At 41.7% G+C, this 25,043-nt stretch overlaps 2 protein-coding genes across 8 annotated transcripts in view; both read right to left on the reverse strand.

The window, feature by feature from the left end:
• The window catches only part of Ppfia4 (PTPRF interacting protein alpha 4), a 47,874-nt gene extending 43,137 nt beyond the window's left edge, over positions 1–4,737 (reverse strand). For 5 of the 6 annotated variants that reach the window (XR_002792454.2, XR_001202370.3, XR_001202369.3 and 2 more), the window contains exon 1: positions 4,575–4,737. The gene's annotated coding sequence lies outside the window, so the exon portion shown is untranslated. The remainder of the gene's footprint in view (positions 1–4,574) is intronic. The other variant, XR_216386.4, reaches the window with a different exon arrangement.
• A 2,402-nt stretch (positions 4,738–7,139) lies between these two features.
• Positions 7,140–22,503, reverse strand: Tmem183a (transmembrane protein 183A). 2 transcript variants are annotated; one of them, XM_005005901.4, is made up of 8 exons: positions 22,295–22,503; positions 22,008–22,097; positions 20,969–21,136; positions 16,218–16,374; positions 15,357–15,537; positions 12,799–12,879; positions 9,918–10,073; positions 7,140–7,937 (listed from the first exon to the last, which is right to left on the reverse strand). In XM_005005901.4, the coding sequence occupies exons 1-8, from the start codon at positions 22,401–22,403 to the stop codon at positions 7,752–7,754; spliced, it is 1,128 nt and encodes a 375-aa protein (XP_005005958.1). In that variant the 5' UTR covers positions 22,404–22,503; the 3' UTR covers positions 7,140–7,751. The 2 variants fall into 2 exon arrangements, with proteins under 2 accessions (XP_005005958.1, XP_003474872.1); XM_003474824.5 differs by having other exon boundaries at positions 16,218–16,377.
• Positions 22,504–25,043: the final 2,540 nt, after the last annotated feature.

Genomic DNA, 25,043 nt, shown 5'->3' on the forward strand with positions numbered 1-25,043 from the left:
GAGACTGGGGAGCACGCAAGAGAAAATAGTACTGGCCAGAGTGCTGCCAGGTGCCAGGGCATGAAAAGGTCAGAGTACAGAAGTGCTCTGGGAAATGCAGGCATCACAAAAAGTGCACACATGTATGTGGTCACAAGAGTGCGTGTTTGTGAAAAAGAGAATGTAGGGGGTCACCTAAGTGTGCAGTCACGAGAATCTATGTGTGTGTGTGGCTGTGGAAGAGGGACAGAGGTTGTGTGTAGAGTGTGGTTGTGAAAACAGAGTCCTGTGTGTGTGCTTGAAAGTGAGTGGGCGTATGCAGAGGTGAAAAGTGTGATGTGTGTGTTGGTAATTCTGTATGAGGGCTCATAACTGCATATGACTGTGTACGTGAAGATGCATGTGAGTGTGCATGTTTGTGAAAGTGAGTGTGTGCACATGCATCTGGGAGTTATGAAATCATATGTGCTCCGAAGTGCCCAGGAGGCCCATGAGAGCGTGTGCATGTAGCCGTGGTGACCATGCAAGTGAACTGATGGTCTTGAGTCCGAGCAGGAATGCCTGGTGGGGGCGGAGTATGAGGATGAAAGGGGATGGGGTGCTCTGCCCTAGATAGGGCCAAAACTTTCAGGCACTCCACAGCTGATGTGGTGTGAGTGGAGATCATGGAACTGAGCCCGGCACACACACACACACACACACACACACACACACACACACACACACACACACTTTCTCTCTCTCTCTCTCTCTCTCTCTCTCTCTCTCTCTCTCTCTCTCTACAGGATCTCCCAGGCCCAAGGCACCTTGCCTATGAGAAATTGAGAAATAGCAGGAGTCGCTCCTGCATCTCTCAGAATTCCTACGCTCTTAGAACATTGCAGGCCAACCCTTGGGCCTGGCCTCCCTCCCAGGCCTCTACTCTCAGCAGTGCTTCTCTTAGCCAAACAAGGGAGAGCTCTCTTCCGAAGCAGCTTCCAAGGACTTCATCATCCAGCCACCACCCCCAGCCAACCACTACCTGGGACTACACGGTCCCTTCCCCATCTGCCCACCCATCCAACAGCCCAGCACAAAGTTCCCTTTGCCCTTTAGGCAAAGAACTCACAACGAAATGAGGAAAGTTTGATCACTCGAAGGAAGTTTTTCAGATATACATTTAATTTACAAGAATTCAATCTTCTAGCTAAGCAAAAGAAGCAACAAAAAACCAGCAATTTCATCTGACACTTAACTACAAAACTACATAGGACATGCTATTTTTTTTTTTTTTGTCTTTCTCATTTTTATCGGTACCAGGGATCAAACTCACGACTGCCTGCTGATATATGCATTACATGTTTGTATATTTATACAAAGAATGTACATAATTTATGCATTCATAGTATTGTTTACGGTTATAAACCTAAAGCCAGAGATCATGTTTTGTGAGGGATTGAGGAATTTTCACTTTGTTTACTACCACAGACAGAATCTGTGGACTGGGTCTACAGAGGCTTCTATGCTTCAGGGTAAATATTTCTAGTTGCAAGGACGTCCTGCTTCAAGGAACTCAGGGGACCAGAACCTCTTCAATTCAATCGAACACTCACTCACTGAGTGATTTCCACCAACCCAGTACTGTTACAGATACACAAGACATACAAGAGACACGTTTCAACCTTCAGGAAGTTCACAGGTGACTTGAGAGAACACAGACACACATGCAGTTGTTCAAAAGTAATACAGAATAGCATGTAACCAATTCTTGAGTCTCCAGCCCTGCCTGGTGGGTCAGTACCAAGCGTCAGTTGGAGTATGACCAATTGAATTAACTGGGAGCAGTTTCTCCTCCAGTACCCTCAGAATGAAGATGCTCCAGTCAAGGCTTCTCAGTCCCCATGGGAAAAGCAGAGCTGTGCTACAGCTGACTTCTAGAGAGACAAAAGACACCTGCAGGAAGTCTCAGGCCTGCAGCACTCAAGGTCTCTGGGTAGCAGTCACGCGTGTACAGCTAGCAGCCACCAGGTAAGGACAACAGAGGGGTCCTCAGGCTCTGACTATCCTGAGTCTCATACCAGCCTTGCTTGGAGCTCCTTGTCCTGCTGCTATTTCTCCCACCAGCCCACCCCAGTGACATTCTCAATTCCCTCAGGTCCCCTCCCGAACAACAAATGCTGACAGTCACCTAGAAGCAACCTTTTCTGGAATGCAGTACTCAGAGGCCACGGTGGTGGGCATGTGTTGCTCAGCATAGCATCATGGCCCATCTGAGTCCTTTTATCCTGCTGGCCACCCGAAAAGCCACACTCCTGTGAGCCAGCACAGTAGGCTCTAGAGCTAATTATAGGTCAGTGAGCTAGCAGGCCAAAGAGGGCACAGATGGTGTCTTTGTGTGACTGCAATACACACTTAGTCTTTCCCCTGACCCCACTCCTTCCCCTCCATTTCTCCTAATTCCCTACCTGGGACCCAGACTCTGGAGCAGCTTGCATTGTTTTAATCTTGCCTGCTCCTCAGTAACTCCTCCCCTTGGCACACCCCGCCTCATGCACACACGCTTGCATGCACGCACTCTTGCACGCACGTACCCACTTGGCCACCACACCTTGTACTCAACATAATAGAGCCTAGGGCTCCAGGGAGAGTATCCTGGCATAAGAAGGCCACAATTAGTTGCTCACATCTTGTTTGAAGGTTTTGTGCATCTCTGTGTGCGTGGTGGTGGTATTTATTTACTTGTGGTTTTGTGTTTTGTTTTTCAGCACTGAGGATTGAAGAAGACAGGCTAGACAAAGCATCTACCACTGAGCTACAACCCCAGCCCTACCCTGCATCTTAGAATGATCCCCACTCCCAGTCTTCACTCTGACTCATTGCCACCACAGCTCCATACTCATCTTGTCCCCAGCTCCAGCTCTGCTAGTTTTGGATGATCAGAAAGGACCCCCAGCGATCCCTGATAACTCTTCCTAAATCTAAGGAGACCCAGCCTGCCCTGCCTTGCCCTGCCCCTCCAATCAGTCCCTTCTCTACAACCCAGCAGCCAGGCCTCACACATGACATCATGACTGGCTCGGCAGCACAGCCCCAAAGCCCACAGGATGAAGCTCCCTCCCATGCCCTGCCCCCATACTCCTTCATCTTCCAGAGATGGTGTCTCCCTCTGTGTCCAGTGCATTCTTGAGCCCCAATAATCACTGTGCGATCCATCCCCTCATTACCCTGAGCTACCACTGCTGTCCTCCTCAGGACACAATCAGGAAATAACCAAGAGAAATCATTCAGACTGTCATTTTGCTAAGGCAAGCTTCCTGGGGACTACGTGGTTAGTCAGTCAGTGGTAGGCACTACATGGGCTAGAATCAAGTTAAAACTTTCTTTTGCTAATCCAGTAGCAATGTCACTAATTTGTGTGTAGGTGGAGAGAATGTTAACAGAGTGCCTCTTATGTGTGCCTACTAAGGGTATCTTCCAACAGTTTCTTGACCCTAACTTACCTTCAGAAGACCAAGCATGCATCACGGTCTCTGGAAAAGAGTAGGGACCCAATAAATGCTGGGTGGATGTTGAACACAGTACTAAGTGAATCAACTCTAACAACTCTGGAAAGAGCTGCAGGACCTCAAAAACGAGCTCCTGGGGGGGGAGGGGAGCCCCTTCAGTCACACCAGGAAAGGATCTCCTTGCTACCCAAAACCTCCTCCTTAAGCTCTTGCTTTCCTCATAGAGCTTCAAGTCTCCTACCTTCCTAAGGAATACTACCAGTACATCTCTCTCAAAGGTGACATCAGCATCTAGTGCCACTTTGTCCTGGATCACTCCTCCTTCTCAGAGAAAACCACCCACACCACATTTCCAAGTCCTCCAGCCCGACCTCTCTGCCTACCCACCATTGGAACCTCAAGATCTCTACTGGAAACCATTCCCTACTGCATGACCAAAAGTCAGCTCCCCTTTCTCACCCTCCCAGTTAGGAATCTCTCCATTCCAGCTGTCTTTTCCTGTTGTGCCCACCCTTATCCCCACCCCCACCAGGCCTCCAGTGGCCGCTCCTTCCACCCCACCGCCCTGGCACTGCGGAGATAGGGACATCTCTGGCACAGACTTAAGCTGGGAGTTCCAGGAATAAAGAGCTAACAGGAGGCAGTAACAAGGGGTGTAATGTAGCAAGCAGGAAGGGTTAAGACCCCTAGAAACCACACACACCTCAACACCTCAGTAGCGCTTGCCCAAAGGAGTAGAGTCGGTCCTAGAGTGAGCCAGAGGAGCTTTTTCTTCTGACTCGTCTTGGGGGAAACGGGGGCGCAGTACACCCAGTTCCCACCAGGAGACGAGCCAGATCACCCCCTCCCGCGAAGCCGAAGGAGCTGAGAGCGAACTCCATGCCCTCCCTGCAAATCGGGCATCACCCTCACTTTCATCCCCAAGGGCACAGGGCACTGCAAGGCTGGCGAGGGGCAGGGAGCTAGCAGTGTCTAAACACGGCCAGAAACACAGAATAAAATGAGAATGTCTCTTAAGGCGCGATAGACAGAGACCCTCCCCAAACTGTGCAGGGCGCTAGAGCTGGGGAAAAGAGGCATCTTCCCCCAGGTCGGCCTCTGAATGCTCACCTGCTTGCAGTCGCTGAAGGCCCAGCAGCAAGCAGCTCTGCTCGGAGACAACAGGGAGCTGCCCCCGACCCGAGCAGTGCGACAGGTCCTAGAGAGCCGAACGCCAGCCGAGGCAGCCGAAACCTCCGCCGCCCTAGCGCCCGGCCTCAAGGCCCCGCCCCCTTCCTCCGCAGACAGCCTGGCCCCGCCCCCGAGGGCGGGACCTGGCCACCTCTCCTGAGGCCCCGCCTCCTGCCCCCGGGCACTGGCACGTGACGAGGGAGCAGCTTTGATGCTGTGCGCCATCTTGGTTTGGCTGTGCAAGTTACTGAGTGCCAAGACCTTACCTGGCAGGCTCAAGATCTCGTCGAGGGTCGGGAGCGCAGGACACACCCTGTCCCTAGTGTAACCACTTGTTCTCTCAATTGGCCACCAGCTTGTCACCTTATCTTTCTGCCACGCACTTTTGTAACTTAAGAAACTTGAAGCCAGATACACTGGGTAGTATGCTCTTCAGTGAATTGTGTCACTTGCTTGCAAGCATCGGACAGTTCTAAAGCTGTTACTATAAAATGCAGTTTAGTGTCTGTTATATATAGATGGAATGAAAACAGACTCAGATGCCAAAACTCCTGACTGACAAACTGTGTCTAAAACCCTCCTGAATTGCTCCTCACTCTGTCCCTCTGTGGCTATTAATGCATCCTGCCCATCTGGTTGGTGACGTTTCATCGCAGTGCCTCCTCAGTCCTTTACGAATAGCCAGTAAGTGCTCTGAAGTGTGAAGAATTTTTATACACATACAATGTTCACATATGCATGAATATATGTGTGCGTGTGTGTGTTCTCTATCAGCAGCAAAGGCTACAGTTGAGATCAATGACACAAAGAACCATTTATTATTTTTTCCTCCAATATTTGCCAGGAATTCTGATTTACTTTGGGGGAGTGGACTAACGCTAAATTTGTAATATTTTGTTTGCCCTTAAAAATCATGTATCTATTTAAAGAAGTAAAAACTATTAAAGAGTTTTCAACCTGAAGTCCAGAAAGCTCCAACTCTTCTCCAGGTGGTGTGGAGTTACCAAAAGGAAATCATGCTAGGAAAGATAATTCGGCCCAATGCCTGAGAAGACTGAAGCATGGATAACACTAATGATACACCTTTCCCAATGTGTCATTAAGAAAGAATAGCAGACGCAATATCCAACATTACCTCTAACTATCACAACATGGAGTTGTCACCAAAACTTGTAAGTTGAATCAGAACACAGTTATTAAGCCCAATTTATTTCAAGCCACCCCTCCCCACTTTAAAGTAACTCCTAACTTGGAGGGACTATGTTCCACCCAGACAACTTCCTCCTGTCCATGGCATCTTCAGTTCATGAAAACAGAGACTCCACTCTTCTTTCCTTCTGCTGCAAAGAGGCAACTTTTTATTGCAAAGATCTGTGAAATGTGTTGGGTCCTTAGGTTGTCAGCTTTTATTCTTTAAATGCCTGAATTCTGTTTTTCACTGACCCAGGCTCACACTGCGTGTGAAGAGCTTTAGCACCACCCTCAGTGTGGGGTAAGGCTAGCTGTTAGCCACAGAAATAAGCAGATGCTTCCTAAGAATGTTCTTTAAATAGCAGGGGGTGGGGAGGATGGTAAGGAAAAACAATATACTAATTTAGCAGTTTGGCTCCCAATAATCCCTGCCCACAACCAAGCTTTCATGTTTAAAGAATACTGTTTTAATGCCCAATTCCTGACAATATCCAGCTCACTGATTATTTTGGGCAGGGGTGAGAGGTGGGGCTGGTGTGAGCACAAAAAGGTTATCTGCTTAAGCAAAAAACAAAAATTCCACCCATGGCCCTCTTCTCAGCATACACTGCTAGGAAAGTCCTTTGGAAACAGAGACAGCAGCATTTCTGCATGGACCAAAGGCCAGGCTCCTGCAGGCACGAAGACAACAGGGGAGGCAGCCTAGTGCAGGGCAGAGCAGAGCAAAGCCAGCATGCCCATGCTTCCGGAAGCTGTTTCCAACATGCCACGCATTTCTGAGATGATCTTTAGCATGATAAATGTCTAACAATTCCATAAAAATGCCACTATCCTCCTGAAGTACCTTTCTTGGTTTATTTAAATTTTACTCAATAAAATACACACCTTCTTTCACCATTCTTACATACTTTTCAGGCTGGTCAGGACTTAAGGACACCATAATCAATTTTTACTCGTTGTTTTACGTTTTGCTTTTTGGACTATTGCACTCTGCATATTCCCATTCACTACCATCTCCCATGAGAAAAATGGGTCTGGGCTTTTAAATTATGGATAGCAAAAAAGACCTGGGTCAGAGTCCTAGCTCTATGTCCACAGGCTGTTACGGCCTTGGGTAAGCCATTAACTGAGCTTCTCCACCATAAAATGGAAATAGTTTCACCTACCTTTTGAGACTATAGTTCCCAGGTCAGTACTAAGGACCCAGTCATTATCAGCCTCATGAAAAAAAAAACTCTAAAATCCAAAACTGGCAAAATATTTATGCCACAAATATCCAAAAATTATTTTTAAGAAAAGATACACAAGTCAGTCTTGTAAGATTCTGAGAACCCTGTCACCTGCTTTATTTCTGGAGATAGCTAAAGGAAGAAGAGAAAATATTCACTCAGTTGAGGGACAGCTACATTGGAAGCAACAGTAGCAACGATTTTAGGCCTTGGGGTTCCTCTGATTCATAGAGGGAAATTTCCTTACATGAAGATTTGAGTGTAATTTTTCCCTAGAGCAAGATCATCCATTGTTTCCACTGGTACAAAAGAATAAAGAAACAAAACTTAGAAGAAAAGAAAAGAAAAAGAGAAAAGGAAGGAAGGAAGGAAGGGAGGGAGGGAGAGAAAGGGAAGGGAGGGAAAAAAGGCAGGCGAAAAAGAAAAAACCAAACTCAATAGCACCAAACTAGGTTTTAACACAGAAAACAGGGCCAGGTTTATCTTTCAAATGCAAATTTTAACATTAAAATATGTTTATAAATCATAGTTGTTTTCCTCTTGATTGAACCCTTCTCTTTCTCATAATAGGAGCCCCAGGAATCCAAAGAGCGTGTGCATTACTAATCAGATATACAATCCAGCTGCCCTCTCCAAACTGGAATCTGATTACTAATGGACTAGACTCAGAGCTGCCCCAAGGGATGGGAAGCAGTAACTATGCTCTCAGGGAAAATGGATACTGCGGATGCCACCAGTCAAAGAGCCGAACACTGTGCACTGGGTCCAGAATGACTTGCACACCCTGTTCACTGCGCAGGTTCCGCCCACCACGGACAGGAGAATCTTGGAACACCAGCCTCACTCGATGATGCCGCATGTCCGTACTCACATTAATTGTAAACTAGAAGGGAAAAGCAAACTTAGTACCCAATGTAACCATGGTTTCCATCATTTCCCTAAAATGAGATAGTCTAGATATAATTTACACTGACTAGGACAAAAGACAGAACAGAAACTCCTTTATAAAGACCTAAAAACTAAGTATGATTTTATAAGATCTTCTCAGCTTCATACATTTAAACTATATTAAAGAAAGCCTCATAGATGGATAAAGAAATTAGGATATACACACACAGACACCATCAGAAGCAATTTTCCTTTAAATTTTTTTTTGTCTTTTTTTTTCATTTTTATCGATACCAGGGATCAAACTCACAACCGCCTGCTTGTAAGGCAGGTGCTTATGCCGCTGAGCTAAATCCCCAGCCCCAATTTTCCTTTAAATTGAGTTAGAATTGAGGGAGATGACCTGGAGGGATTTTGATGAGATATTGTTGAACAAATGAAGCAAGATGCATAAAGCATAAACTTGATTCCATTTTTTGTAAAATAAACATAAAACTTCCAGGTGTATATATACAGGTTTATACAGAGTTAGTGTGAGTTATATAGAGGAGGAGGATATACTGGGTCATTAATGTGGCTTAATCTAGAGTCTGGGAGAAGAGCCTTCATTAAGAATATCATGTGTCAGGGACTGGGGATTTAGGTTAGCAGCATAAGCGCCTGACTTGCAAGCAGGCAGTTGTGAGTTCGATCCCCAGTACCGATAAAAATGAAAAAAAGACAAAAAAAAAAAAGAATATCACGTGTTGGGGCTGGGGATTTAGGTTAGCGGCATAAGCGCCTGGCTTGCAAGCAGGCAGTCTTGAGTTCAATCTGTGGTATTAATAAAAAGGAAAAAGACCAAAAAAAAAAAAAAAAAAAAGAATATCATGTGTGATATTATCTCTCTCTTTTTTTTTAATCAGTACTGGGGATCGAACTCTTCACTGAGCACTTGCAAGGCAGGCGTTTACACCACTGAACTAAATCCTCAGCCCCATATAATCTCAATTATATAAAATTATTTGAGAGGACACATACATAAGCATATTAACAGGCACATTTATAAAAAAGTTTTCAGAAATTTAAATGCATTTGGAAGACAGTGGAAGTCTGTCATCTTTACTTTTTCAATGTATTTATGTATTATTCAAATTCTTTACATAAGCATATATTATTTATACTTTTTTTTCTTGGTACTAGGGATTGAACTCATGACCTCACGATTGCCAAGCAGGCACTAATGCCGCGGAGCTAAACCCCTGGCCCTATTTTAAAAAAACTATTTTCTTTTGCGGGGTGGAGTTTGAGGCAGGGTTTCACTATATAGTTTGTGCGGGCCTTGAACTCACTTTGTAGCCCAGGCTGGCCTCAAACTCACAGTGATCTTTCTGCCTCAATCTCCAGAGTGCTGGGATTATAGGCGTGCACCACCAAGCCCAGCTTTTTAAAAACTTATTTTCATTTTGAGGAGAATATCATGTATCTCTGAACATAAGCCTAAGACACAGAGAAGACAACATGAACTTTCCAGTTGCCAATCCAATTAAAATTTTTTAAAACATGGAAAAATAAGCCACAGGCACATACGTCATTTACTAGTCTCATTCTTAGTCAAGGTTTGAGTAATCAGAACATCACACAAAGGACAGAGCTCATTACCCTATGTCTTAATATTGTTTATGATACACTATGCATGCCTCAAGGTCTTAATATACAGTGCCCATGTGCTTGTATATGTTTATTATTCCTTTCATGATAATGTTTCTTATTCACTAATCATCACTGCATATACACAAAGATAGAAAAACATTCACTTTCCTACAGACAAGGAAACAGAAGAAAATATTCTCAGATATAATTAACTTGTCTAATATATAATTGTATTATTCCTCAGAGACTTCTTCCTCAATGGTTAAATTTATAAATTTCCTTAAAGATCTAGGTATAGTGTGTCTATAGAGGGCAAGAGATAACATCCTGAGCTTCCACTTACCAGGGTGAATATCATCCCCATGACAATTGGAATAAAGATGAAATTGAGGGTAGTAACTTGCAGCAGGCAGCAGTCCTGGTCTGGATTGGTATGAACATCTTCATATTGAATGGGGGGCTGCAATCGTGCCATACACTTGCTCTTTAATCTAGGGGACTGATGAAAATTAGGAATTAATTTAATGGCCTAGAGGAAATACTTCTGTCTCAAATAATTCAATACTGAAAACTCCACAGTTCAACTAAAGCTAATGAGATACAATTTTATTTACTGCCTTTTTATAAACAAACTGGTTTTTATGCAGAGCTCAGAGAAAACCTGCCCTTTGAAAGAAGGGACAAGTGAAGGGTAACTAACTGAACCTGTAATGTGTCTCACAGTAAATGGTTAAATACAGAAGACAGGTGGGAAAAAATGAAGCTGCTGAGGCTAAGAAGTAAAGGAAAGCAAAACAGATCCCTGCTGTGGCCTGATACAAGCACAGACAGGGCAAAATGTGGAGGAAGGGGACAATGACTTCCCCAAAATGCCTCAGGCATAAAACCATGTAAATTACTTTCATTTACAAACACATTCACTTTGAACCACAAAAATAAGTTTAGGCTAGCAATTTCAGTACATTATTTTAAGTGTTTCCCTCTTAAGTCTTCAAAACATAAAATGGTTAATACAACAATATAAGTTCCTGTATACACGCAATCATTGGACATTTTGCCATATTTAACTCTTTCATCCTTTATTCTGTCTACATATTTAATATACAGTACAAAGTCATTTGAAAATAATATTTGAGAAGTAACCTTAACAGTCCATCCTTAAAAATGACACACATGAATAAATGATAGCATGAATACACACATAACCACAGTATCACAAATAAGAAAATTCACAACTTTTTTAAATCATTTAATAAATACAGCATGCTCAAATTTCTTCAGTTGACCCCAAAAGTCTTGTACGAAGGTCTCAGTTCTCTAGGTTGTTATCTTTATCTTTCAATATAAAATAGTTGGATTATGAGGGCTATCTGGCTACGACATCTGTCACTCCATTGATTGGGCTGATACGGGCTAATCTGCGTCCCCTCCCTTCCTCACTGCTTTATAGGAGTCCCTCCTAAAACTGCCAGCTCAGGGGAAAAGGACCCCTTCCCAGATGGCAGGATGTTTCTTTGGGCAAGGTCTATGAGTATCTGTGCTCCCCTGCTAAAACCTCCAAAACAAGTTCTCAGTACAAAATAGTTCCTTCTCTACTTTCTTTTCATGGCATGAGTGAACCCTTGAAATTCATGGGGGTTATGTTCCTAGAGCACCTGTGAATTGTGAAAATCTGCAGAAAAATGCCTATGGAGGATGGGTACCAAGGATCGAACTTACAAGTGCATGCTTGCAAGGCAGGCGCTTATGCCACTGAGCTAAAGTCCCAGTCCTCTAAAATGCCTATTTTTATAGTTTCAAATACTTGTCTCCCGCAGTTATATAATTCAATGAAATATTATATTAATAAAGCCTTAGAAGGTGCAGGGCATTTTTGGTGGGATCTTAGGGCTTAAAAAAACAAAAATACTCAAGATAGCTATAAGCAGTGCAGCAACCAGTTAGGTTACAGGAACCCTGGTGCATCTGCTGGAGATGGGTTACAAGGAAGCAGCCAATCAGCAGCAAGAAGAACTGAATAATGTTCTTAGATTGGCTACTTGCAAACCTCTGCCAAAAAAAAAAAAAAAAAAAAAAAAAATTGTGGAGAATATTTGCAGTTTCCTCAAAATTGTGAGAGTTTCCCCGAGCAATTATTAGTTAGGTGCTAACAAAAAAACTGCAAAGACTGAGGATATAAACTCTGAACCATAACTTTGCATGGATACACTGTGTTATAAGTTTTGAAACATATTATTCAATTTTAGTGAGATCATTTCATGCATAATATTATAGCTTGAACATCTGTTAAACTTCAATGCAGTAAAAAAAACTTAAAAGAAAAAAAAAGCTTCAATAAAGTGATACTGAGAGGTGGGCCCTTTAGGAGGTGATGAGGTCATGAGGGTTTCTCCTTTATGAAGGGGACTAAGGCCCTCATAAATGAGGGTCCACACCAGGCTCAGCCCCTTTTGGCCTTTGTCTCGTGCTGTGAGGACAGTGTTCCTTTCCAATGAAGAACCAGACAATAAGGTGCACAGAGACTAGGGCCTCACAAGGCACAGAACCTGCAGATGTCTTAACCCTGGATTTCCCAACTGCAGTACTGTAAAGAAATTAACTTCTGAATTCAAGGCCACCCTAGGCTACATAGTGAGTCCAAGGCCAGCCAGAACTACATAGTAAGACTGCCTCAAAATACCAAAAAACAAAAAAACCAAAAAAACATTTACCCTGTAGTACTTCATATAGCACCACAAATATCCTAACATACCTAATGAAATTCATTAGAATAATATTACCTGGTTCCAATTTCTTGCTATTACACATTATAATATAACGACTATTCTTTTACTCATACTTCCCCATTTTAATCTACTTGACAGAGATTAACAATAGTACGCTAAGTATGTAATTCAGTTTCTGTCCATTCCTTTTATGTTTAATAGCATCATCATATGCTTAGCAAACTTAGAAGTTAGTTTTTAAATATATTTTTTTTTTGGTCTTTTTCGTTTTTATCGGTACCAGGGATCGAACTCACGACCGCCTGCTTGCAAGGCAGGCGCTTATGCGGCTGAACTAAATCCCCAGCCCCCAGAAGTTAGTTTTTTAAGCACATAAAACTCATGGCTAAAATATAACTTTTATTGTTTTTTAAAATCAATATAAACTTATTTTCTCCACTAAAGGGGAAAAAAGATTATTACTTGAAAGACAATAAGAGGACAAGAAAGACTACATACCTGTTTTTTGAACTTGAAATTGAACTCCCACATTGGTTCTTGTCTGTTCCCAACAATCTTTCTGCACCAGAAAAGTAAGCACTGTAATAAAGAAAACACAAAATGAACTAAGGGGGTAAGATAGCAAAATGCAATATAAAGTAGCAAAAAATAACCAGCAAAAACCTCTCTGACAGCTCTAAAGTCAAACACAGTCCCCATGCTGAGATTTTACTCTGGCACAGAGAAATTCCCAATTGAACACTGGTACAACATGAAAAGACAATCCTAGGACTGCTCAGTAAGAAGAGGGACGAATATAAGTCAACCTCAAAAGTTATTGTGACCAGCCACTACCGTTCTCATCTTTAAAGACAGAAACATGGTATCTAGACACCGGGACATTTTCCCTGATTCAACAGGCCACTGCTCTATGTTAAAATGTAGGGGCTACCAGTTGCCACCAGGCAAGATGATGTGGCCATAAGACAGGCAAGGAGGGCTGGCCCTCCAATAGGAGCAAGCCGCTCAGGACCTTCTGGGAGCAGACAGCCGGTATAGGATCCACAAAGCTGGAGTCAATTCAGTCTAGAGAAAGCCCTTCAGTAAAAGTCAGGCTACAGCTAGGGTTAAGCACAAGAAGTGAAATACCTCCCAGGGGGTAAGGGGTGGGTCGTCCGCCGTGCCAGCTGTCCTGCCCTCCAGACATGCCCTGTACGTCCTGCTGTTCCATCAAAAATAATGGGCTTGGCTTTAAGGGGAAAACACTTCTGCTGCCATCACAACGGCTCCAGTGTCCCACACAAGCTATGCTACTGAAAAGAGAGAGAGGGGGAATCAAATGCGAAAAGCTGGAGTCCAGGACCAGGGGACAACTTCCTTTAAGCATGCTGGCAACTCCCTGATGCCATGCGCTTGTGGCTATACTAATGGCAAGGCCATGCATGGGATACCTGCCAGTCCAGGTCCCACACCCTCTTCCAAAGGTCTGTTAACAGGCAAAGAAGCGGCAGGCAGACGGCCTGGGTTTACTACCTGGATTAAGATCTTGGTTTTCATTTCACTTTGGCTTTGCGGTCTACTTTTTAAAAATGAATAGACAGTGATAAGAATATGAAGAGATGGGCATTTTAGATTTAAGCAGTAGCACTTGCACTGTGCACTGGAGCCGCTAAGATGTGTCAAGCATGAGGAGTTTGCCCAATGCTACTCTTCTCCCAGCACTGATTTACACCTGGCATGGTTAACTTTGGGATGATCCCACCCTCCCCATGGTTAGTCTGATACTATCAAATGCTTCTGGGAAGGGATACTGTAAATGTGAGATGATACAAGGTCCACTCATATTACAAGCAGAAGCAGCTGCAGGGTGAAATTCTACTCTGAAGGCTTGCTATTCCCGCCCTAAATCTATCAGCATAGTTTTAAATTGAGTGCAGCCAATGGCCCCAGTCATCTGCAAACCTAAGGGGAAATCTTAATTATCTTGAAATCAAAAGTATTCTTCGAATTCATATGTATCACATGCAACATAGTCACCCTACCTAGGACTAAACTGGGGAAGAAGAATCATTACATAATGTCCATGATCATAAAGACAAAGCCCAAGAGAACAGAAGGTGCTATAGATTTTGCACAGGAACACAGTAATAAAAAATACCTACACTCGCATGCACAAGGCCCTGGATTCAATACTCATGTATTAAAAAAAATAAACAACAACAACAAAAAATTACCTACGACTTCAAAAGATCCTAAATGTAAACAACAGTATTAGATGAGTAAGAAAAGGGCTGAGAAATCAACCTAGCTACATAATCACATCTACTGCACTAGTGAAGCTCGGCAAAGGTGACCTCACTAGGAATTTTATAATATAAAAGCAAAAAGAAGAGAATGCATCAAAGCTACTAGACTGAGTAGAAGAACACCACAAACTTGAATGTAATGTATGAATGTAAAATACTGGGAGGATCCTGAGATAAAACTAGACCAAAACACAGACAGAGCACGAAGGTCTGTGAATCAGAGCACCTTACCGTCTCTGAAACAATCTACCACAGAGGCTGGCAGTAACCTGGCACTGGGCACTTAACAAATGCTAAGGAAAGCTACACACCAGAATCCTTTACAGAGGTCAAGAATGAAGAGGAATCCAAGATGTCAGTTACATTAGAAAGAAAAAAAAATGAGTTGCTCACATTTTATCTTTGAATCATGATTTAAGCACCTTTTAAAAATGTTAATATACAACTACCTTTTCACTTGAACTTCTAGCCAAAACCATTAAAGTCATTGTATCTAAAGTGATCTAAAGTATAATACAAGCGAACAAATTAAGACGTGAATAAAGAATACACTAAAAGCACATGAAAGCTTTAAGTAGAGGTAACATAAGCCAGTCCAGCACACTGAGAATGTCCTGGAGAAATGAAATTTTTGACCCCTAAAGGTTTACATCAGTCTCCCTGCACCCTGGGACCTACCGCCCTCCCCAACAAAATAGCAGAACACAAGCCACAGGAACAGGCTCACCCCTCGAGTCCTTTAGTCAGACCCTAACACTGATCCTCACTTACTTTGGAATTCCTTAGTGTGGTGGGGGTGCTTTCTGGAATGGCTGGATTCTTGGAGATACGAGCAGCAAACGGTTCGTACATATGGTACAGAGATCGGATCACGCACGCCCGGAGACAGCGCAGCTTCTCCATGGACTCTGGTCGCAGGCGCAGAGGCAGAGAAGCATCCAGCGTGTAGTGCCTGAAACAGGACACATTACTCCTACCAAAATGTGACCTGTCTCTCCTGTGCCGGGTCAGTCACCCAGGACTTCTGGTCTCTATATGAACCTACTACACTATTCCACTGGCGGGCAGGTAGCTTGTCCCAGGGTTCACACACATACAAACCACTGTCTCTTTACCTTCTCAATGACTTTTGCTTCACCTGTTTTAAAATTTTAAATCCTATTTCACTCTACAATGAGTAAGCCTCTGAACCAATATCAGCACAATATACTTCGCTGCTCAAAGAGAACCTGTCCTGTAAAAAGAACCACCAGGTCTCCTGTCAGATAGCTCAGCACACTCTCTACTCCCTGTTACTTCACTCTAAGAAACAACTAACCCAGGAGAGAAAGATTAACAGACATCTGTAGCATCTGAACATTTCAGCTAAAATAAACCTCTGAAGAAATAACAAAATCAGTTCTTTTTGAGAGCTGAAACAAAATTTTTTTCAAGTGGGAAGAAAGAAGCAACCACAGGGAAGACAATTACCTTGGTGATTAATACTACCAAATTTAAATTAGAGAGAGGTCTAGGAGCCCAGAGCTAGGGTCAGAGAAAGTCAAAAGAGGTCACCGTCAAGGAATGGCTCCAAATCACAAACACCAATGAATCAGCTATACAGAAAACACAGTGAGCTCTCTATGGTCGCACCTTCGGTACAACCTGGTCCAAAAGGCAGCAGTGCAAGTGACAGTCCAGGCATTCTTACAAATCAGGGAAAAATTCACAATATCTTCAGGACGGATGTAGGAGGCCAGCAAGAGCCAAATATCCATGGGATACTCTTCTCCTCCAGCCCCATCCAGGTCTTCTGAAACAGAAAAAAAAAAAAACAAGAATCTTACCTTCTGCTAGAAATGTACCTAATGATAATCATTTCAGTGCTCCCACAGCCTGCACAGTTAAAAGTTTTAAATAGGTCCAGTGAAGGCCCTCAAGCTTACCGCTCCCTGCTAATTCTAGCTGCTGAGAACTTTCGCCTATTGTTGCCCAAGTGAGTAAGTCCTGTTCATAAAGAGCCTTTTCTAACAACTACATGATATTCTAAAGTTTTCAAAATGCATTTGCATGTATCACTCAACTTTAATAATTCTTCAACAAAAATAAGGAGAATACACTGTACTCATTTTAGTAGTAAGAAACAAAGCCTTGCCACTCAGGCAAGGTCAACAGAATCCACGTTTCTGACTCTAAAATTCTAGCGTCACATTATAAACCTTGCCTTTGATTTTTCTTGCAGTCCCATCCACCAAACATTCTCTTCCAAAAGTGTAAAGAACAAAACAGATTTTAGGGTGATATAAGGAAATTTCAAGTGCCACTATATTAAAAAAAAAAAAAAATAGAAAAACAGATAACCTGTGCATAAAGACACACCCTGCAATATCTTTCACTTAGGAGGCTGAGGCAGGAAACTACATAGTGAGTTCAAGGTCAGCATGTCTCAGAAGCAAATCCCCCCAAAATTAAAGATAGTAAAAATAAATAAAAACCAGATAAAGTGCAGCATATACTCATTATTTAACAAATGCATACAGTGCCTGAAATGTGACACTTTTCTTCTAGTTTCTCCTAGTTTCCTTGCCAGTGTGGCCTATAATCCTGGCAAAAGACAGTCAATTACTCCTCAACAAAGTATCCCTACCTTCTCCTTCAGACTTCACCAGTGTGCCTTCCCTTGACCCTGAAGCACAATGAGTATCTCAGGCTTGAGTGACAATATGGACTCCATAAAGACCCTTGTATCTGGACTTGTCCTAGCCCTGAGTCTCAGTTCAGATCCAGTCTTACTGCTGTCCTAAAGCCTGGGCCAAAAGTCTCTCCACATCACCTCCCATGCTTCTGTGCCTGCTTCTTGCAGCTTCATGAGTCAATCAGGTTCTCACACAAGTTCCTTCCTAATAGACATCAGCACATCTAAAACCACATCTTCTTTTCTGGCTCCTACCCCTTCTTAGGATGTCCAATAACCACTCAAGGCTCAACGTACTACCAAGTCCAAGACCTACCTTCTCCCTCCCTCCATCATTTCTCTCTCTGAATGAGAATGCAAATGGCTCTGTAGGTCTCAGTGGAAAAAATTCTCCACTGAGACCTACAAAGACTTTTATAAAGACCTACAAAGCAGATACTGTTCAAAATTTTTTGTCCTTAAGGGCAAAATTCAGTCATTATTGAAGAACTGCCAATGTTTTACACATAACTAAGAAATTTCAGTCAGGCATGGAAGCGCAGGTGTCTAATCCCAGCTGAAGCATGAAGACTGCAAGTTGAGGCCCATCATGGGCAGCTCAGCACCTTAGCAATTCTTCTCTCATTGAAAAAAATTCAAAAGGCTGGATGTAGCTCAGTGTGAAGACCCTGGGTTCAATCCCTAGTAACACACACATACACACAAACACACACACTCAAAATTAATCATAAGTGTTTTAGTTGTCATAACATTTTAAAAGAATAGTATTTACCTTTTAGAGGTACCTACCAAAGTATTTACAGAGATTGCTTCAAAATAATCTGAAATAAAATGGGCGTGGTGGCTCACGCCTGTAATCCCAGCACTCAGGAAGCTGAGTTAGGAGGATCCTTGTGAGTTCGAGACCAGCCTGGGCTACAAAGTGAGCTTAAGGCCAGCCTGAACTGCACAGCAAGATCCCATTTTAAAAAAGACAAAAAAAAAAAAAAAAATCTGAAATGTGTGTGACGGAATGAGGGGACTAGTGGTTAAACATAAATGATCACAAGTTAGTAATTATTGTAACAGCTACATGGAATTCATTATATTCTTCTCTTTGTACATTCTTCAGTAAAAAGCAAGATGGGTATAGTGGTGCACTTGTAATCCCAGCTACCTAGGAAGCTAAGGCAAGAGGCTTTAGAATTTGAGGCCAGCCTGGGCCACTTAGCAAGAACCTATCCCAAAATAAAAAATGGATGAGGAAATAGTGTGACAGGTTCAATCCCCAATAAGGGAGGAGTCAAGGGACCTAAAAGAAAGTCAATCTGGGCTGGATGTAGTGACGCATGTCTGCAATTTCAGCACTCGGGAGGCTGAGGCAGGAGGACTGCCATGAGTTCAAAGCCAGCCTGAACTACACAGTGAACTCAAGGCCAGCTGAGCTATACAGCAAGACCCTGTCTCCAAAAAAAAACCAAAAGGTGGAGCTGACCCAAACAGAGGAACCTACTAGGGATAAAGTGAAGCAAGGAAGTAAAAGATAAAGTAGGGTAAAAGATAAAGTAGACTCTTAGTCTCTAAGCCACAAATCATGTACTTGAAATGTGACTGGTATCTTAAATATGAAATATAAAGAATTCTTACAACTCAGTATTTTAAGGAACAATTTAAACATGATGGAAGTAACCACACACAGTTCTCCAAAGTATACAAATGGACCACCAGTACCTTAAAAAAATGTTCAGCATCATTAGACATCAGGGAAATGCAAATCAAAAGTGCAATGAGGTAACACCTTCACATTCACTGTAATTTAAAGTCAGAAAACCACAAGAGCGTGGAGAAACTGGACCCTCCAACACTGCTGGTAGACATACTGAATGATGTAGCCACTTTGGCAAAGTGGCTGTTTGGCAGTTTCTTAAAAAGTTAAACACAGGTTACGATATGACCCAGCAATTTTACTCCCATCTTACAGAAATGAAACTTATCTGTGAATGTTTGTAGCAATATTATGCATAACAGCCAAATAACAAGCAACACAAAGGAATGAATTATTGATATATGCCACAATACTGATGACTCTTTAGGAAAACATTATGCTGAGTAAACAAAAAAACAGGCACAAAAGACCTCACATTATATCATTTCATTTATATGAAATGTCCAGAATAAGTACATCTATAAAGATGGACATCAGATTAGTGTTGCTAAGGCTGCTAGGCTAGGAAGGGAGTTAATAGGAAGGGAGTTTCTTCCTGGGGTAAACAAAATGTTATAAACTTACACTATGTTAATGGCTGAACAATTCTGTAAACGTACTGAATTATGTACTTTATTTTACTTTTTTTTTTTTTTTTTTGAGACAGGGTCTCACTATGTACTTCGGGCTGGCCTCAAACTCACAGTGATCCTGCTGCCTCAGCCTTCCAAGTGCTGGGATTACAGGCATGCACACCACACCTGGCAAATTACGTCCTCCAGAATGCATTTTAAACCCGGTCTTGTAGCACACACCTGTGGTTCTAGCACTCAGCAGGCTGAGGCAGGAGGATCACCACAAGTTCCAGGCCCAGCATGGGCTACATAGTGAGTTCAAGCCCACCTTGAACTATATAAAAGATCCTATCTCAAAAAAATAAAAGAAAATGGAATGTATTTTTTAATAAAGGCTTTTTAATGCAAGTGTATTTTTGTACAATGTATCATATTGATTGTTATAGAACAGTAAGAAGGAATTTTAAGTGAGAAACTAAGAAACAATGAAGTTTGTGAAACACTGATGTCTAGTTTGTAATCTTAAGAAAAAAGGGATAGCACTGAAAATAACTGGTGTAATAGTAAAGTGATACTGATTTACTAATTTATTGATTTCAATATTTTAACAAATACTAGTATCTATTATCTGATTTTCACACAAAGAGGTGAATGTTCTGATAGATCTTTTTTTTTTTTTTTTTTTGTCTTTTTCCTTTTTATCGGTACCAGGGATCGAATTCACGACTGTCTGTTTGCAAGGCAGGTGCTTATGCCGCTGAGCTAAATCCCCAGCCCCTAGATCATATTTATTACTTCCCAGCTTTTCCCTAAACCTAGCTGACCATCAGAACTACTTTCACTTTCATTAGCAATAGCTATTCTGGCTCCATTCCAAGAAATTCTGATTCATTAAGTCTAGTGAAAAACACAGGACCCTTAGTGGTAGTTTGACATATTATATACCATTAGTTTAATTTTCTCTGTTTCAAGGTTTTTTTCACCATTAGGAGGTAAATATCACATATTTTCCTGTTTTCCACAGTACCAGTTAGACATAAAGCAAGCATTAATAACTACAAAGCCTTCAAAAACTCATGATAATATCTAACTGTATTTGAAATAAAACTGGTTACACATAATTCATATATATGGAAAAACCATTTATTGCATCTCTGCTTCCTTACACTTTCAGAAATCCAGAAATGCTAATTTTTACTAATAATGACATATTGTCAACAAATAGCTACTGCAATCCAGTTCACAGCTCCAGAAACCTATGACTCTTACCAATCTTCTTCCTTCTCAAACTTAAACAAAAGCAAAAAGGCTAGATATATTAACAAATATCCTACTACCAGGTTCCCCATTTGTATCACCATTTGAATTTCCCCTCATAGCATAAGAAAATGACATTTCCAATATATACCCATGACAGAACTAATAAGCCAAAGGAGAGCAAGCCCTGTACCTTTGTATCTCTTGCTTTTCTTTTTTCTGGAGACAGTTCTCTCATGGATACTTTCCTCCTGGGCATCCATCTCATCACTACTATCAATGATGTCACAGGGCTCCCCAGCCCCAGAAAGAGCTTCCTCTGCAGGAACCTGGGAGGCTTCCAAGCCACAGAGAGATTTTACTAGGAAAAAATATGGAAAGAATGAGATGGCACATAGTCCCATCCAAAAATATAGACAACTTCGCCAAGATATCAGATCTATCAGGGGAGGATGGGAGGGAACCAGTATAAGTCTGTTGGAGAAAACTAAGTACTTACCATCAAATTCAAATAAAAATTCAGTATTTTAATATCAAAAAATAGAAAAGCAATGGGCAAAGTGAATCCAAAGTTGCAGAAACTGACTCTTTAAGTGTCAGCTTCAATTCTTAAAAAAAAGAGAGCGAAAGAGCGAGTGAGAGAGAGAGAGAGAGAGAAGAAAATGTACAATTCATCTACCATGAACCCTGAAGGATAAAAGCAAAAGGTGAATTCTATTCTCATTTACATAAATTCTGAGGAGCAATGTTTGTGAGGAATTGCATCCAATTTAACCCTGATCCTGATCTGAACCCAAATGTTATATAAAACACAAGTTTCAGGGGCCCACGAGCAAAAAGCTTAAAAGCTAAGGGAAAAAAAAAAAAAAACTTAAAAGCTGAGAAGCACCAGGAAAAAAAGAACACAATAAGGTTACACAAGGAAGCAAACTGCAGAGCAAAGCATATGTAAACTACAGGAATGAAATTAACACCCAAAAACAGAGCAGTGGAAGCTAAAGAGCACACAAAGATAGAAACACAAAGTTTCAGCTACAGAAACTGTTACACTTAGCTAATCCTCTCCTCCCCACCCCGCCTCAGCCTTTTGAACATGACAGCAAACACAGTGGGCAAACATAGGAAGATGACCAAAGGATTGCAGGAAAAACACTGAATCAAATCCTAAATAAATGAAACGACTAGTTCTGTCTTCACAGCCTGGGCCTAAAAACACCTCTCGTTGAGCCTACCTTCTTGCTGAACAGCATTAGCCACGGCTTTCTTGACCCGTCCAGACCGCACGACTGCCGGATCTGAGTTGGCATAATCTGCCACGGTCACTGAAACACAGCATCAATCCTCAAGGAAAAGGCCATCAAGATTCTCCCACCATCAAGATTCTCCCACCAAGACCTCCTCACATCAGGTCTCCAGCACAGCCGGCCTCCCTCTTGCTGCAGCGGAGCGCGCTTCACATCCGTCCAGCCCCCTTCCTGCCCACCCGTAGGTCTTTCAGCGCCCCCGCCCCCTCACCCACCTCGCCCGGAGCAGGCGTCGTGGGCCCGGAACTTGAGTCGCTTTCCTCTCTTGGGCATGGTTATCGTGTCGGGGCGAGGCCGGCCTAAAGGACCGGGACCCCGGGCCATGTCTCAGGCCAGATAGCCGGAGCCGAGAGCCAAGCGCCAGCTCCGCGCGGATCCGCGGCCATCCCGCACCCGAGGCCACAGCTCTCGCGAGAATTTAGGTCTAGCCTCCAAATCTCGTTGGCAGCCCACGCCCCTCTCCCAGAACCAATTACCTCCAGTTGTCTACATACGTCATCGTCCGGCGCCCTCAGATTCGGAGTGAGCTCGTTCCGACTGTATAGACTGTTTTGCTGTTGTTTGTAGTATCTGACCCGGTGCTCACACCCCAGTAGAGTTAGAAACGACTTTATATCTTAGTCTTCCAGATTCTTCCTGCTACCGCATTCCAGGTCCTCGTCAGTACCCACACGCACATAGTACATTGTAATCTGTGTGTGCCACATTTGACTAAGGGCCCGTAGACTGGCCACTATTCCTACATGGGTTTATGAGTCTGCACTGTAATTCTTTTTTTTTTTTTTAATGTTTTTTTTATTTTAAAAAATTTGATTTAAAGAAAGACTAAACAAAACAAAATAGGTAGAAATAATGTGTTCAGAGAAAAAAAAATAAACAGTAAGAAATCACTAGTTGATGTTTACATATTGTCGTTTTACAAATAGTTGTTCAAGGTACAAAAATGGAACATGTAAAGTGGGAATTCAAACAGTCGAGACTGCAAATAGTTCTGTTCAACTGTCCAACAGAAATTTAGTAACATGGTTGTCAATCCTATACACTTAAACATACATGCAGTTATCCATATCTTCATTTATGTTTAGATTAAACAAACTAAAGCAGGTTAAAATCATTCTGAACAAAGAATAATAGTATTGCTGGATTTCACATCATGACACTCTGTGATCAGCACTGGGTAATGTAGTGTCTTTTTAATTTAATTTAAAGAAAGAATAAACAAAACAAAACTGGTAGAAATAATACATAATTTCAAAGAAAAACAGTAAGAAATCACTAGTTGATTATTACAGATTATCTTCTTACAAATACTTATTCAAGATACTAAAGGCTGGAGGTTTAGCTCAGCGGCATAAGCACCTGCCTTGCAAGTCATGAGTTCGATAAAAATGAAAAAGACCAAAAAAAAAAAAATGAAAAAGACCAAAAAAAAAAAAAAGATACTAAAGTGGAGCTTATAAAGTGGAGATTCAAACAGTGAGACTGCAACCAGTTCTGTTCAACTATCCAACAAAAACTTAGTAACATGGTTGTCAATCCTATATACTTAAACATACATGCAGTTATCCATATCTTCAATTATGCTGAGATTGAATAAACCCAAGCAGGCTAATATCACTCTGAACAAAGAATACCTTACTATTGCTGGGTTTCACATTATGACACTCAAGGATCAGCACAGGGTATTTTAGTTGCACAGTAATTCTTTAACCAAAGCTACAAGTTTATGAATTCTCAAAATAAGAGAAGGGGTTCTTAAAAGTTTCCTATCTATTATCATTGCCCAAGCAAAATTCTAGACAGATCGATGAACAATATGATCTTTCCCTTGTATTGAATGAGAAGCCGGGGTATTCTCCTCCATTCTTTTAATTGGTTGCAGCTCCCAAAAGAGTGAAAATCCCTAGTCTGAGAAACAGTAGAGGGCAAGAATTCAATCTGCTGGATCCACTCTAAATCACTGAGAAAGGGATTCCATTTGTCATCTAATTAGTATCATACACAGAAATTTATTAGGAGCAAGCCACTGTGAATTCGTTTAGTCACCTTATGATACAGACTACCACGAGGAGTCGTCCTCTTAGGCTTAAATCTAGTTATAATTGAAACAGTATAATACAATCATGAAATGTTCAAATTCAGTTTACTCAGCTATAACATTAAACTTCCATCATTAACTTGTGTTCTCTAATTATTTTGTTATGAAATTTTGCTTTTTATAGAAGTAAGAAGAGTGCTTTTTAAATATTTTCTTTAGTAATATCTACTTGCAATACATTAAAATACAAAAACCAAAAGTAAAAAAGCGTCCACCAGACTGTTAATGAAAATTGTTTCAAAGAACTTTCTATGTTAAAACAGGGAATTTTCCATGTATACATAATTTATTGTTAGTAGTTTAGTTCAAAATGTAGATGGTAACTACTGAGCCTTCTCATTTCACATCACTAAAAAATTCATGAGCCTTTCATCCTTGGAGATTTCTGCATATGTGACACCATGTTCAAAACATTCCAACTCTGAAGGGAATCAAATATGCAATAAGTATAGATTCTATTAATACTCTGTCTCTATGGAAAACTTAAAAGTTTTAACTGAAACGTTGTCTTATTTCTCAATAATATATTTATCTTAATCCATTGGAATGACAGAAATGTGAGTTCTCAAAACTATTTCATGTTTTAGGGCCTGGGGATTTAGCTCAGCGGCATAAGTGCCTGCCTTGCAAGCAGGCAGTCGTGAGTTCGATCCCTGGTACCGATAAAAAGCGAAAAAAGACAAAAAAAAAGAAAGAAAAGAAAACTATTTCATGTTTCAAAATTTGAAGACTAAGAACTTAAACCTCTCAGTGTTTTAAATCCTCTGGCCACATTAATGAAACAAAAGATCCATAGATCTTTTATTCCATATTTCATTAAAAAGCAACAACTATAATTAATGGCCTTGTTAATTTCCAAACCCAAA

This window comes from Cavia porcellus, unplaced genomic scaffold, assembly GCF_034190915.1.
Source record: "Cavia porcellus strain 051 isolate PalLab524CR breed Dunkin Hartley unplaced genomic scaffold, mCavPor4.1 scaffold_29, whole genome shotgun sequence".
In the NCBI taxonomy this organism is placed as follows: Eukaryota; Metazoa; Chordata; class Mammalia; order Rodentia; family Caviidae; genus Cavia; species Cavia porcellus.

What these genes read in the sequence shown, in the direction of transcription:
- Tmem183a (XM_003474824.5), bottom strand. Translation starts at nt 22,403, where the DNA reads ATGGCCCGGGGTCCCGGTCCTTTAGGCCGGCCTCGCCCCGACACGATA. An exon ending in GAAAAGCAAGAGATACAAAG is followed by an intron (nt 16,378 to 20,968) that starts GTACAGGGCTTG and finishes TTTCTGTTTCAG; the next exon opens with AAGACCTGGATGGGGCTGGA. An exon ending in TGGGGATGATATTCACCCTG is followed by an intron (nt 7,938 to 9,917) that starts GTAAGTGGAAGC and finishes TTTCCCTTCTAG; the next exon opens with TTTACAATTAATGTGAGTAC.